At 46.8% G+C, this 15,835-nt stretch overlaps 1 protein-coding gene across 1 annotated transcript in view; it reads left to right on the top strand.

The window, feature by feature from the left end:
* PTH1R (parathyroid hormone 1 receptor) overlaps nucleotides 1–15,835 on the top strand; it is a 175,081-nt gene that overhangs the window by 141,626 nt on the left and 17,620 nt on the right. The window contains exons 8-9 of the mRNA XM_026652120.2: nucleotides 2,211–2,364; nucleotides 11,390–11,450. Of these exons, the coding sequence (XP_026507905.1) occupies nucleotides 2,211–2,364; nucleotides 11,390–11,450 (215 nt within the window). The remainder of the gene's footprint in view (nucleotides 1–2,210; nucleotides 2,365–11,389; nucleotides 11,451–15,835) is intronic.

Raw genomic sequence — 15,835 nt, 5'->3', positions numbered from 1 at the left:
CACACACACACACACACACACACACACACACACACACACACACACACACACACCAACTTATCTGCCAGAGAGACTGGAGCCAGCCAAGAGCCAGCTAGCCACTTCTCTCCATGAGCAGCTGAGCAGAGAGCACCTCCGCCAGGCTCCAGCCGCAGCCGCTGCGCTTCCCGCCTCGTGGTGGCGGAGGCCAGTTACTGTGGGTACTTTCCGGTCGAAAACTGAACACCTGGCAACCCTACTTGCTGTGGTCATTCCCCTGTGCTTGGAATCCGGAATCATCACTCCATAGCTATGATGCCACGGATACCACTGTGCAGTAAGGCTGAGACAGCACTGATTTTTGTTAACGTTATATATCTAATTAAAGTGATCCCAGGGTTAAATCTGACTCAACTGACTTGCATATTGAGGGCTAGGTTTTCCCAGGCGTGGATGCAGCAGTGCGCACTGATTCAGCAAAGCACTGAAGTTCCGGGTGAAATTCTTCCTGTGTTATTCCGGAGGTCAGATTTGATCATCACAATAGCCCCTTCTGGCCTAAAAGTCGGAGAGTACAGCTGCCTACGTCCCACTGTCTTCATGGCCTTCAGCGTTTTGCGGCACGGTGATGGAATAAGAACTGAATCGGGGGGTCTCAGACTGTCCAAAGTTCCCAGTTTCCACAACTGGGGCTGGGTTTTCGAAAGCGCTCCGCTCCCCTTGTTCTAAGGCGAGTGGCTGAGCGCTTTGGAAAATCGCAGTTCTTTTGAGAATCTGGCCCTGCACCGGGGTGCCAAGCCCGTCTGTGTCTATCTGTGTAATCTGTGGCTGTACACCGGCTGGCTCTGGAGGTGTGATCTCTGCCTGTCCATTGCCGCTCACCCTGTGCTAAATGCAACCTGGATGGAAGTGGGCACAGCTCCCTTTGACTTCTAGCGAGCTGCATCTGACTGAGCCTGGCTCCAGCTGTGCATCGGCTCCCTCTAGGTGCAATGAGCTGATGCTCACCATGTGTGTAGTGAATGAGTGTTCCACCTACTGCCGGTGCAGTCTGTACCTTCAGCCTACAGCAGGGCACTTGCTGACTGTTATCTGTTGCACACCTGCTGCCTCAGGGTACCATCTAGGGCAGCTTCCTACCTGCCGCTCACTTGCAGGATGTGCTGGTGCTTGTTTACCATCTGTACAATGCTCCCCCGCCCATGCACCCTGTGTGTGCAAGGGGCCCCTGTCATATGAATCTATCTATGGGTTCCTGAGTCGCTGGCTGAATCAATGATCACCCGGAATGCTGACAGCCAGAGCCCGCACGTGCAGACAGCAACAGATGCTGGGTATAGAATCCCATTTTGATGAGTCGCTGGCATAGAAGAAAGAAGTGTCCGTAAAAGCAATGGGCTGGCGCTCGAAAATCCTGAGCAGCCCTAACCCCAGGGCTTTGAGTGCTCTTGGTGAGGCGCAAAGGCGAATGGTAAATCCCATGGGGCAGATCTCAGGACCTCTCTCCTCCAGCAAGTGCATTGCCGCCCGAAGTGGGGGCACCTGTTTCTCTTCTCACCCATGTTCTCCTGAGCTGTCAGGAGCTGAACACTAGGTCAGATCTGCCGTTACACTGGGATAAATCCATAGTAGCTCCATTGACGCCAGATCCAACCCACTATCTTAAAATGAGACCTTGCTCAGGACAACCCAATGGGACTAGCTACCCAACCATGTCAAATACCCCTTGGGTCTTCCACAGAGAGTTCATCTGAGATCAGATTTCATGAGCTGACTTCCTTCTCACAGTAAACCTTATGGGCCGGATCCTCGGCGGGTGTAAATCAGCATCGCTCCCCTCAGGTTAATGCAGTTACGCCATCTGAGGATCAAGCCCTATAAGATGTTCCTCCTTATTATTAGAATAGTGCCTAGAGGTCTCAACTGCTGTCACTTGATCCAGGTCCTGTACAAGCAGGTAGTATTGGTGTCTGCACTGAAGAGCTTACAGTCTAAAATGGAGGCAAAGTGCGTGGTAGAGGTGGGACTAGAACCCTTGGTCCCACTCCAGGGCTCTAGCCATAAACCCAAGCTACTGCCTGTAGAACACTCTCTGGAGAGCCCACTCCAACTTGCATGGTAGCCTTTTTCTTCTCCAGTTTGTTTTCAAGCTCTCGCTAACCCATAACTACCACTGCTTCAGGTTCACACCGCATTTTTAACCCCCCTTTCTCCCTCTGCCCTCACTCCAGATGGGCTGTAAGGTCGTCGTCACCTTCTTCCTGTACTTCCTGGCGACCAATTACTACTGGATCCTGGTGGAAGGGCTCTATCTCCACAGCCTCATCTTCATGGCCTTTTTCTCTGAGAAGAAGTATCTTTGGGGCTTCACGCTGTTTGGCTGGGGTGAGTCGCCGCTGCTCTCGGGGTTTTCTAAGCTGACTGTGTGTTTGTGGGTGTGTGTCTGTGCAGGTCGAAGAGAAAATGAAGACAGAGTTAAAGGGCTGGGAGGTGTTGCTTGAAACATCACCCTTGAAGGCCTTATTATCTGCCCTTGTCCACATACTATCTCCCCAGCATGCATTGGAGTCCTCATCAGGACACGAAGCAGCAGTGGAAATGCTCCATGGACAGTCCTCCAGTCTGCCTCACTCCGTGAGGGCAGCTGGATCCATATACTAGCTGATCCACCAATCCGTCCTCTGACTCGCCCCGTCCCCTGAATCCCCGCTGTGTAGTAATGCACGGGGAATCACCCGAAACTGCAATGTGCAGCATACAAAGGTTGCACTCCTCCTACATGGGCTCCCCAAATCCTGTCCCAGGCAGGGCCTTCCTCCCCCGTGGAAGGGGTGGCAGGCCCGCATCCCTGAAGATAACATTTAGTTGGATGTCTCGATCACAGATTGATCCCGTGCAGAGCTGACCAGGGGGTGTTCCTGGAATGGAGCATTGCAGCTGATTTCACTCTTAAATAATTCTCTGCCCTTAGAGATACAGGGGCCAGGTCCTCAGCCCGTGTAAGTTGACACGGGTGTGACACCGGCTGGGCCAGCTTCCCTTGAGACCGTCAGCATCTGGGGAAATGGTTGTATAAATGGGACATTCAGCCAGGGCTCAGGATGTTGGTTCATGGGGGAGTCCGACACTCTGATTTCCTTCCTCTGGCCTCAGACTCTCCTGCCACCGGATTTCTCGAGTGTCCGAGCGCGCAAATGGAAACCTGCAATTTGTGGGGAAGCTTTTTTTTTTTTTTTTTATATGCCTGGATCTTTTCTTGGAGCAGGGAGGGAGGGAAAAGGTGGGGGCAAGCCATTCGTGGAAGGCTGTTTACACACCAGTGTTTAAGAAGAGAATGTGCTTTTGTTCCCCTCTGGCCCTGCCGCTGGCTTGGTGAGACAGGGCAGGGACTAATGAGGGGCAGATCGTTTGAGGGCAGTGCGATAACTGCCTGCAAGCGTCTGATGGGTGGAAACACCGAGGGAGAAGAGGAAATGTTTAAGATGGCGCTCACGGGTATAACGAGACATAATGGGGTGCAGTACATGAGCAAAGGAACATACAGCAGGGAAAGCTTCTCGAGGGAGGTATCTATTCGAGTTTCTCAAGTGAAACAGCAGAGACCTTGTTTTAAAAAAATGCACTGGACAAAATACTGCAGGCCACAAGCTTGCCTTATGTACTTGGTCATTTCCACCTGTGGTTTCTATACCCGTGGATCTCCCAACTAGTCAGATAGTCAACATTCAAGGTGTCACATGTATGTCCTGCCCATGCGGTGTGGAACTCTGTCCTCCTCTAGTGGTGGCTAAGCCACATAGCAGTTGACAAGCCTGCTACAGCTTTGCTACTGAGCTTGGCCTTTGAGCTCAGGCGGTAACCGTTTGTGTCTTGAGCTCCAGGGGTCTCAGAGGTGTCAGCGTTGCAAAGGCTATGAAAGCCTGGCTTTCCCTAGTGAAAGAATGATGCATTGGCTAGTGGGATTTCCAAACATCCGCTATAGGACAATTCTTCTTCCAACTGCTATTAGACTGAGAATTCTTTGGACGCACATATTTAAAAACTCTTCAAAGTACTAGAGTAGCAGAGGCACCTTACTAATTTAGTCTTGTGTCTATTTTACTTCTGAGAGAATTGCACCGAATGTATGCTGCCGCTTATTATTAAAATGAAATGATTGGTACAGAGCAGGCCTGATAAATGATTTCCTAGTGCAAATCCTAGAAATAGGGGCGATTCGGTAGAAATAATGCCACACATTTAGCACAAAGCAACATTGCTAATAATGCCAAAGTAGCCAAAAAAAACTCCAGTGAAACGGGCATCGGATCCTTTCATTAACACTTCCGATCACTGCCAAAGTATAATCAACTTATTGAGCAGCTCACAATGCTAAAGGCACACCTGTCACAACACCAATTACCCATTTGACTCCAAACATTCGTGGCTGTTTAATTAAATTCCTCTGGAATGAGAACGGATGATTTCCTCCAGTTGCATTTGGTTTTGCTTTATTTGGATTAGCATGATAAAAAAATATACATACACATGGCTTTGATAACTGTTGGGCATTCAGAAGGGGGCCCCTGTCCAGTGCCCTCTGAAGTCAATGGAAAGACTCCAATTCAATACAGCGGGCACTGGATCATGCCCATACCACAGTGAAGACCAATGTGGAACCAGTGATAAATAACTACGATGTTCACATAGGTACATAAGGGAGAAGTTTGCCCCAAGATCTGAGATCCTTTGCTTATATAACAACAAACATCTGAGGATTTGTAATACCCTGGAGATTTCTAGGAAAATCCAAACCGTTCACCATAAATCAATTTATGCTGAAGGAACCCAAACACCAATTTGCTCTCTGATGTTAGATCCAAGGACTTATCCGGAGGAGACTTTACAGGCCAGAGCCTCAGCTGGCATAAGTTGTTGTCAATAGTGGACCTGGAATAGTTGGTTTTTCAGTTCACTAGCAGTTCCAAAAAACTGAGTTAAAAAAAAATTCTTTGGGGTTGACCTGAAAATGGGATTTTTTTAGGAAAATTTTCAGCAAATCAAAAAAAATGAAAACCAAAAATCATTTTGGGTCACACAGAATGTTTCATTCAGCCTGAGACCAAATGTTTTCTTTTGATTTTAAGCTTCCTTTTTTTAATTTATTTTTTACTGTTTTAAAATTAAACTGAAGGAAATTTCAAAAGGGAAAGTGGTGTCAAAGGAAAAAATATATTTAAATGGATAGATTTGTGGAGGAATTTGTCGGGTTTTTTTTGTGTTTGTTTTTTTCATCTGAAACAATTTGGTGAAGTCAACATGAATTTGCAAAAAGTTTTGTTAACCCAAATCCCCATTTTTCATTGAAAAAAAAATTTCTGCTGAAAAATGTCTGATCAGTAGAAGGATCTGGCCCTTCTTGTAGTAAAGAGGATACAAAGGTGACAGAAGGAACTTGTTTCTTGCAGACATCTAGGGGGAAAAAAGATTTTACCAGTGTCAATAAATTCACCAACAAGCTTCAGGTTCTCTGCAGCTGCTATATAAAGGAAGTCGGAGGATCATGACCAATAACTGTAGAAAATCAGACTATTTCAATTGTATTTTATTCACAACGTTTTAATTGTCCCTGGTAACTGGACCTCATGGCACTTAGACACAACGAGGGTGAGTGCGATAGGAAAACCTAAAATAGACTGAGAGTTATTGCTGTTAGAGGAGCACAGAGAGGCACCAACCAGGATCAGAAGCCCAGTGAGAGACTATCCCTGCCCCCAAAGTGATTGCAAGCTAAATGCAGAAAGATCTGGCACAACTTAGAGCAGCCTTGAACATCTCTTCTGTGCCAGTGATGTTACTCAACTGCTTGTAGGCAGGGAAATGAAGAATAACTACTCCTGCTACTGGAGCAGGGGACAGGGAAGAGGGGCTCTTTTCCATAGGTTGAATGCAATTATTGCTATTATTATTGTATTATAGCCCAGAACGCTTCGGTTAACACTCCAACTTGTAGAGACACAAGATCTTTAGGGCAACCCTTACTCACACTGAGGAGCACTTCCTCCTAATGGGCTCCTTGCGTGAGCAAGTGTAACCCACACACCTCCTGGGTGTGGTGTTCTGTCCCATGTAGTGGCACCGAGACCACTTAGCGAGAGCATGAGAAATTGAGTTTGCTCTATAGCCTTAGCTTAAAAACCACATGGCTTTTAGCTCATGCAGTAGATGCTCACGCATTGAGGTCGCAGGTTCAATTCTGCCTGCTGACGACTGGGATCTGTTGGCGTTACACAAGCATGACTCAGTGAGGGGTACATAATCTGCCCTTTACTGACCACGTATGGTTTGGTGTTACAGATCACTCAGAAGATAGCACAATAGCATGGAATAGAGATGCCCCTATAGGCCTATGAACAGATACAGTTCATCCCAGCACTCCAATGACGTCTCCCTTTCTGAACTGCAGGTGGAGTCAGGATCCTTAGCTCTTCATCATGCAGGACTCAGGGTCATTAGAAGAAGTGTGTGTGTGGGGGCGTTCATCCGAGGGCGTCTCTTTGTTGGAATGGGGCGGCGGCGGGGGGGGAGGATTTTGCCTAGCCTGAGACTTTGCACTTTTTCCAGCTCAAGGGGCGTGACCTGACTTTATAGAACCTGCATTGTACACACTGTGTGTATTGATTGGACATGCACAGCGCATACAATGTGGATACTGTAGACGTCAATGACAGCATCGCCACCCTGTGGGACTCTACCTGTGGGAATGCTGGCTACACACGCAGGGCTGGGGTGTGGGTGGACGCGTGCATGAGGGAGACCAAATTGCTTTTGTGAGGCTTGCCCTTCTTGGCTGGTTCGCCAGCTGCAAGAACAGTTCATCCTTTGTGACTTTCACTGCCAGTGCCACCTGCCGGCTGACACATACGGCCAAGTTTTTGAGCGTGTCTTCTAATTCTGGGTCCCGACATTGTGCCTGGGTTTTAGAGTAGGCTGAGCGCCCACTGCTCCCATTGATGTTCCTGGAAGCTGTGGGAGCTTGACACCACTTAAAATCAGTCCCAAGGAATCTCAAATTGGGCATCCGTGTGATGACTTTGGGTCTATTCTAGGGAGGTTGTGGAATCTCCATCTCTGGAGATATTTAAGAGTAGGTTAGATAAATGTCTATCGGGGATGGTCTAGACAGTATTTGGTCCTGCCATGCGGGCAGGGGACTGGACTCGATGACCTCTCGAGGTCCCTTCCAGTCCTAGAATCTATGAATCTATGACCATAATAACTACTGGGGGGAGAGGCCAATTGAGATCCAGCAGAAAGTGGAGTTAAAGAGATACTGTAGGGAACCCAAGGGTCGAGGGTCTTATGATTTATAACATAGGTTTCTTTTTTTCTTTGAAATAATTTGAACAATTAGCCACGGCCTTTGGAAAGAACCTGCAAGTCCAAATTCTCTCTCCGTTACACCGATGTAAAACAGAGATGGTCAAAAAAAGGGGGAGGAGGGGATTATGCAAAATGTTGTCAAAGTAATTGTCATTTTACACATTTGAAAAGGGGACTCATTTCAAAATGTGTCCCATTTTGTATCAAAAAAAATTTTCTGTTTTGAAAATGTTTGTTTTCAAACTTATTTGCTTTTTAAATTTTTCATTTTCCTTTCCCCCCAATCCCACAATTTTCTCCCCCCCCCTTTGTCTCTCCTCTCCCCCCTCCTATTTTTCCATTTTGCCATTGAGAAAGAATGGGGAAGAAGGGGAGAAAAGGAAAAGTCATTCAAAACCCTATTGTTTAAAAATATTGTGTTTGAAAACTGCCAACCAGCTGTAGAGTAAAGCCGGAGTAACTTCATTGAAGTCAGCGGAGTTACTCCAAGCTTACACGGGGGCAGCTGAGAGTAGAATTTGGCCCACAGAGCCTGTGTATGTATTTATTTAGTGTGGCCTCGGGCATAAAGCATTGAAATAGGATTCAGGAGACTTTGGGTCTATTCTTGGCTCTGCCACTAGCCTGTGGAATGACCTTGGGCAAGTCATTTCCCTGTTCCATGCCTCAAGTTTCCCCATCTGTAATATGGGGATAATGGTATTTACCTCGTTTGTAAAGTGTTTTGAGATCCACTTTATAGCTGAACAGAGCTATATAAGAGCTAAGTATTAATATTGTTTATTCATATTTATAAAACGCTATATGCCTGATCCAAACCCCATTAACGTTCATGGAACCCGCTGACTTTAATGGGTTTTGAATCAAGTTTTACAAGGTGTGTCTACACTGCGGGTGGGAGCTTCTCAGTCCAGGTAGACAAACCCACTCTAGCAGTGCTCAGGCTGATGTACTAAGAATAGCAGTGTGGGTGTTACAGCTTGGGCAGCAGCTTCTCACCCACAACTTCACTGGGTCAGAGCTTGGGTGACAGAGCCACAAGAGCGAACGGGTGAACACTCTGGTTTGGGTTGAGAGAGATTCTCAGTCTCTCAAGCCGAGGAGGTCAGGTGAGCACCCAAGTTTCTGCCAGAACGTCCACATTGCTATTGTTGGTGTGGTAGCGTGAGACTATCTCCCCGATCTCGGAGACTCGCTCCCAGCTGCCGGGTAGACACCCTCAAAATGGGGCCAGACTTTCAGCACTGTGAATGGGCATAGCTCCAATGACAGCAATCCCAGTTGAGGATATGGCCCATGGTTTGTAAAATTGAGGTTTCCCTGCCCATATCTTCCATAGATAGTGGTTTACCCTGAACAGGAAGTATTTAGTTGACCTTATAAAAAGTCTCCAACTTTCCTATACGTAGAATGCAATAGAGTCACAAATTATTAGGGCCATAAATTAAATATTTCCTTTTTTTTAATGTTAACCACTGTATGTAATTGTAGAGCGTGGTCCAGATGCATCCCTCTTGTAGTACCATTGTAGCCAGAGGAGTTCCACCAGACTGGAATGAGGCCCAGTGTTTTATTATTTATGATTGTATCACAGTAGCATTTAGAGGTTCCGACCAAGATCGGGGCCCCATTGTATAAGGCTCTGTACATACATGTAGGGCAGTGTGTACAGTACAAACACTACACACCCATCTAGCACTGGTATAAATAGTAGTATGGACAGTGATGAACACCTGAGTAGAGTAGGGTGCCCTACATGCCTGAACCCCCTGTACCCTACACATCTCTCTACACACCCAAGCACTGCCTCCCATGTCTGCATTGCTGGGTCTAGCAGTGTAGTGTCCAGCTGCCAGAGCCTTTCCCCGCTGCCTGTAGCTACACACCCCAGTGCTTGTGGTCACAGCCTGCCTTTCCCTGGGGCATGTAGCTACATGGACCCTACATGTGGCCGCAAGCATAGGCAAATGTAGACAAGGTCATAGTGAGAGAGAGTCTCTGCCCCACACCCCATTCAGGAAAGTACTTAGCACTTACTTAAGCACATGTTTAACATCCCATGGACTTCAATGGAGCTGAAATGGGCGTAAAGTTAAACACATACATAAGGACTTTCCTGAATTGGGCCCCACAGAGCATAGAAGCTACACAGTGTTTATAATTATTAATAACCATCCTCTTTGCTTTCTGTGGGGGGAGGGATAGCTCAGTGGTTTGCGCATTGGCCTGTAAACTCAGGGTTGTGAGTTCAATCCTTGAGGGGGTCATTTAGGGATCTGGGATAAAAATGGGCGTGGGCCTGGGCCTACTTTGAGCAGGGGGTTGGACTAGATGACCTCCTGAGGTCCCTTCCAACCCTGATATTCTATGAAGGGGGCTCTTTTACTAACATTTGTGGAAGCTCTTATAGGCCCAATCCTGGGTTTTCAGGGAAGTCCATGAGGGATTTGGGTGCATAAAGAAATTAGAATTGGACTCAAAAAAAGAATCTATCCCATTATTCAGTGTTGTCTTAGCTCTTAAAGGGAAAAAATAATGCCAGGTGTAAATCCATTGAAATAAGCATGGTTACACCAGAGATGAATTTGGCCACTAGGCTTTAAACATATTTTCCCAGGGTTGTCTTAGCTTTCGTTAATTCATGAGGCAGATGGAAGAAGCTTCTTCTCCATCCCAGTTGAGAAAAAGCTCTTTCTTTGGTCAAACTGGTGATCAAATTGCAATGGGTAAAATGTCAAGATGCATCAAATTAGAGGAACCCTGGCAATCTGAATGATTTGTCCAGCAAAATCTCCTAGCCCCCTAATTTCCATAGTTAATACTTATCTCTAGAACTGGTCAAAATTGGGAATTTCTGTCCCATAGGAAATGCTAAGATTTTGTCCTGAATCAGGACAAAAAGTCAAAATCTAAGCACTTTTGCAAAATGAAATATTCCAAAAAATAGTTTGTTTTGACTTTATCATTTTGATTGTGTACTATATGAATATAAAAGTCAAAACACTAATGTGGAAAGAAGTTTTGATCACTTCAATATGTTCCTGCAATACGTTTCATTTTTTTTGTCGAATCAGCATGTTCCAACTTGAAACTGTTCCACTGGAAAGTTTTCAGCTAGCTCTACTTATCTCCAGGGTTTGGAGATCAGCCTGGAACTATCACGAAGATGGTCTCTCCCATAGGATTTCTGCTGAATCCAGTTTTAACTGGCAGCAGTGAGACGGTTATGTGAACCGTATAGCCTAGTGCCTCCAGATGACCTGTAACCCAAAATGGCAGCACGAGTGCTCTCCCCAATCCCATCTGACTCTGGTGCCACAGGGTTATAAACAAAAATGAATATCCAAACTGATCTGCCCTACTTGGAAACCTACTGGCTTCCCAAACTTTTGAGAAGGTCTCCAGAGCCTCAGAAGCAGTGGAAGGTAGAGAGGTTGTCACTGTCTGAGGGGATTGCCGGCAGCCATCTTGGATATGTGTGTGATGGGTATGTAAAAGTTAGGATGCTTTCTATCCAGAGAGGTAATGTGCTCCAGTGGGTTAAAAATCCAGAGTTCTGGTCCCATCCTTGTCCTGCTGCAAGGTCACTCATCTCCTGCCATTTCTCCTTCTTGCCAAGTTAGTTTGTGAGTTCTCTGGGGCAGGGGCTGTCTCTTCATATAGGTACGTACAGTGCCCAACACAATGGAATCACAATCTCAGTTAAGACCTCTAGTAAGATCATTGCTACTGTAATATAAATCATAATAGTCCTGAGTCATTTGTGTGTCTGGATCCAAATTTCCCCAGAACTCTGAGGTATTCATATTTGGTGTTCTGGATAGAACCAAGACATGGAATATGGGTCTATGTCTGATTCCAGACCTGTGGTTCCCTGAAGTTGGAGGTGAAACCAGGATTGAGCCCTTAGGCTCCAAACTATACTTGAACCATGGGGGAGTCCTCTAAATAATTTCCCTCACACCAGCTCTAGCTCTCGGCAGTTGGCTTGCAATGGACTGAGTTTGCTATACATTGTATTTACTGATGAGTACTTTCTTGTTTTCAGGACTCCCTGCTGTAATTGTCACAGTGTGGGCCAGTGTGAGGGCCAATCTAGCAGACACAGAGTAAGTCTTGGTTGGATTCTGTGTTGTTTTTCTCCTGTTCTTGTGTTATGTCTTTGCTGTGTTTTTGGAACCGAGAGGTTTGTGGATGAATTACAGACCCTGGGGGGGAAAAGACTAGATAAGGCTGCAGATCTGAAGCAATCTTAAAATGAAGGCAGGAAATGCACCAAGCAGGGGATGAAATTCTGTAGTTCTGTTGTAACTCTCCTGGCTCGTCTTTAGTTTTAAATAATTTAACCAATTTGTGGTCACCTACCACTTCACAGCTGGCACATTGGGACCGCTTGGAAGTCTGCATCAAGCTCAGGGATAGAATTGTGATTCTCATGTAACCCACACATCTCCTGGGTGTGGTGTTCTGTCCCTTCTAGTGGCACCAAGACCACTTAGAAATTAATATGCTTGCTACACCTTAGCTAATCACCATGTGGCTTGAGGCTCGTGCATTTATCTCCAGAGGTCCCAGGTTCGATCCCCCACCGACTGTTGGTGTTGCACTCCACAAGCATCCCTCTACCACATGAGCTAAAAGAGAATCACCCATTCGCTTGTACAGGACAGGGCTTATGACACACATCTGAGTAGTTCCAATCCCATCCAACAGAGGTCAGCACTGCACTTCCTTCACTTTTTCCCTTTACACATGAGTGGAGGCACCCATGATTCTTCACCACTCGTTCCAGTCCATGGCATGGGTTCATAGGTCTTGGAGTTACAATCTTTTCATTTTCAAACTTCTCTTGACAGTCTTTCCATCATATCCTTGTTCTTCCATGTCCTTTCTCACTGTCCCATTCCTCCCATGCTTTCTTTGCTAGTTGTTTGCCTCACATTCTTATCAAACATCCAGCCTCCATCAAATGTATGCTCTCCAGACTATCTCACTGAGAGTCCCAAATATACTTTATCCCTAATTTCTTCCATGAACACTCTCTACCCTCCACTTGCTCGCTGTTCTCTTCAGCATATTACTTTCTACTATCTCTCTTCCATCTTCAGAAGACCTACAGTTTCCAAACTATAGAGCAGGGGGGGATAGCTCAGTGGTTTGAGTATTAGCCTGCTAAACTCAGGGTGGTGAGTTCAATCCTTGAGATGGCCATTTAGGGATCTGGGGCAAAAATGTGTCTGGGGATTGGTCCTGCTTTAAGCAGTGGGTTGGACTAGATGACCTTCCAACCCTGATATTCTATGATTTGATCTACATGTCTAAGGCCCTGGTGGTTCGTGGAGCTTTCTGCCTTTAAGGGGGGAGGGGTAGCTCAGTGCTTTAAGCACTGGCCTACCAAACCGAGAGTTCAATCCTTGAGGGGGCCACTTAGGGATCTGGGGCAAAATCAGTACTTAGTCCTGCTAGTGAAGGCAGGGGGCTGGACTTGATGACCTTACAAGGTCCCTTCCACTTCTAGGAGATAGGCTATCTCCATTAATAAAAAAAGGCAGGGACAAACACAGGCAGCGCACACTTTTCCTTTCAGTTTGTTACTTAATTGCCGGTCCCACAATATTCCTGCCATCTTTTTCACTGCCGCCCACGCACACTGAGCTCTTCTGTTCAGTTCCCCAGATCTTTATCTCTCCAATAGCACTATATGTATTTCCCAAGCGTACAACTTCTTTCTTCTGATTCAGCTTCTCTCCAGAAACTTTAATCAACAGATGTTCTTCCACTTCCCCTACTTGCACAACTTCCGTTTTCTATGTGTTTACCTTCAACCACAGATTTGGTTGGGTGGGGCTTCAACCCATTCTGATACCATATTTACCACTCCCTCTTTGCTGTCAGCCAAATGGGCCAGATTATCAGCATACATTAGTTTACTCTGTGTCTCAACAGGCTTGGTTCTCTGACTAATTAACTCCATAATGAGGATGAAGAGAAGTGGACTCCGCACACTACCTTGTCTCAATGCCCCTGTCACCTCAAAAATCTCTGAAATTCCATGTTTGTTACCCACTTAGCTCTTGACCCTCAGTACAGTTCCTCTATCATCTCCACTTCTTGAAGTTCCCCTCCCACCCATCTCAATACTCCAAACACCAACCCCCGAAGAACTGAGTCATAAGAGCCGCCATATCAGGTCACGCCATGGTCCACCTTGCCCAATATCCTGTCTCCAACAGTGGCCTATATCAGAGCTTCAGGGGGAATGTACAGAACAGAGCAATTATGGAGTGGTCCACCCCATCTTCACCTCCAAGCTTCTGGTAATCAGAGGTTTAGGGTCACCCCAAGCATGGGGTTATTTCCCTGACCATCTTGACTAATAGCCATTGATGGACCTATCCTCTATGAACTTATCCAGTTCTTTTTTGAACCCAGTTATACTTTTGGCCCTCACAACATCCCATGGCAATGAGTTCCACAGATTAGTTGTAGAGAGTGTGAAAAAGTACTTCCTCTTGTTTGTTGGATGCTTTCTCAAGCTCAATAAATGCTACATAGCAGTTATGCCCTCCATTTACCATGCTGTCAAACTTACATCTCAATGCAAATACTATGTCTATAGTACTCCTTCCCTTCCCAAAGCCATGTTGCTCCTCTCCTATGTTTTCCTCCACCTCGCACCTCAACCTGACCTCCAAAACTCTCTCAAGGACTTTAAGAGGCTGTCTTAACAGGGTGATGCCCCGATAGGTATTTGGATCACCTTTACCCCTCCAAAGAGGCACAGTCAATCTTGTTCTCCACTCATCGGATATCCCAGGTTGATCTCAGCAAACATGTAGTAACCTGTGAAGCCACTTGATTCCAATATCTCCAGCTGCATTGAACATATCAGCACTTATCTTCACCAGTTGCTTTACCATTCTTCATCGTATTTAGTACTTTTTCTCCTTCCTCTACAGCAGCAGTGGGCAACCAGCGGCCCATCAGGGTAATCCGCTGGCGGGCTGCCAGACAGTTTGTTTACATTTGCATGGCTTCGCGCAGCTCCCAGTGGCCGCGGTTCACCTTTTCCGGCCAACGGGAGCTGCAGGAAGCGGCGGCCAGCACGTCCCTGTGGCCCATGCCACTTTCCGCAGCTCCGATTGGCCAGGAACGGCGAACCACGATCACCGGGAGCTGCGGGCAGCCCTGCAAATGTAAACAAACTGTCTGGCGGCTCACCAGCGGATTACCCTGATGGGCTGGGTGCGGCCTGCGGGCCGCAGGTTGCCCACCACTGCTCTACAGACATTGAAACCTTTTGAAAAGGACCTTGAGAGGTCATTTTACCCATCCCCCCATTGCTGCGGATTAGGCATACCTAGATTATCCTGGACAGGTGTTGGTCTAACACACTAGCCAGTTGAAATAGCACAAGGCAGCTACTCTACGCTCAGCCCCCTCACCCCCAAACCCACTGCCAATTTCAGCATAAGCTGAACATACTTAACGCTAACTTCTGAAATTTGCCACCTTTTCAGTCAAAGCCTCTCCGGGCACTGGGTGTGGGGGGGGGCTGTAGCTTCCCCTCCCCCCCCGCCCCTCCCAGTAGCTCCTTGTTTTAAAATGGAACCGAACCTGATATCGTGCTGTGCAGCATAGTTTGCATGCATGATATACATCCATATCTGAAACCATGCTACAAGTACGTTCCTATCCTACGAGCAAAGGGTAACCTAACTGCACGCCCCAGTGCATGTGACTTAGATCACCACTCAGCTCATTAGAGGACAACATATCCCTCGTCACCTTGACCGTGTAAAAATCTTCCGCTCCTGTCGGGGCTGTCACCACCCCTTTTATTTGCTCTCCTCAAACATCCGCACGGAACAGACGCTGGCCCCGGACGTGAAAACCACTGCTGTGGTGTGGTGCCAGCAGAGGGCTACAGACCCTTTCATTTCTTGATTGCTGGAGCACATCCAGTCCACAGCAGCGGCGGTGTGAAGCCATGATTACCATCGGACGGGCTCACTCAGTGGCCTATATAAAATATCTTTGGAGGCCTCTGTCCAGTTCCCAGCAGAGAGGTGACCACATCAGAAAACCCACCACCTCAATCAATGCCCCCTCCCCTTATGGGCAGCCAAAGCAGAGAGGCCAAGGATTGGCTAGGCCAGGAGATTGAACCTCCTGCAGAGTAGGGTTGAGACTCATTGGCAGAGCAGCATGAGGAGATACATGCAGTTGTTCTCAACAGAGCGCTTCATCCTGCAGGGCAGCCAGGACAGCACCTTCTACCACCGCAGCATTCACTTGGGCCTCGTCTACACACAAAGCATTAACTATAGGTATGATTTTTAAAGCCAATTGAGTTCAAGCCCTCTGTGGACACTCTTAACTTTAATTGAAGCCTGTGTAATTAATGACTAGTGTTGGTAAATTTGCAAGCACGAGCTAAACTGATGGAACCAGTTTTAAACCAGTTTAAGTATGTCCACACAGGGCTTTGTAC

The sequence above is a fragment of the Terrapene carolina genome, unplaced genomic scaffold, assembly GCF_002925995.2.
Source record: "Terrapene carolina triunguis isolate 2854851 unplaced genomic scaffold, T_m_triunguis-2.0 Scaffold111, whole genome shotgun sequence".
Lineage (NCBI taxonomy): Eukaryota > Metazoa > Chordata > Testudines > Emydidae > Terrapene > Terrapene triunguis.
This window is presented reverse-complemented; position numbering and strand designations above follow the sequence as displayed.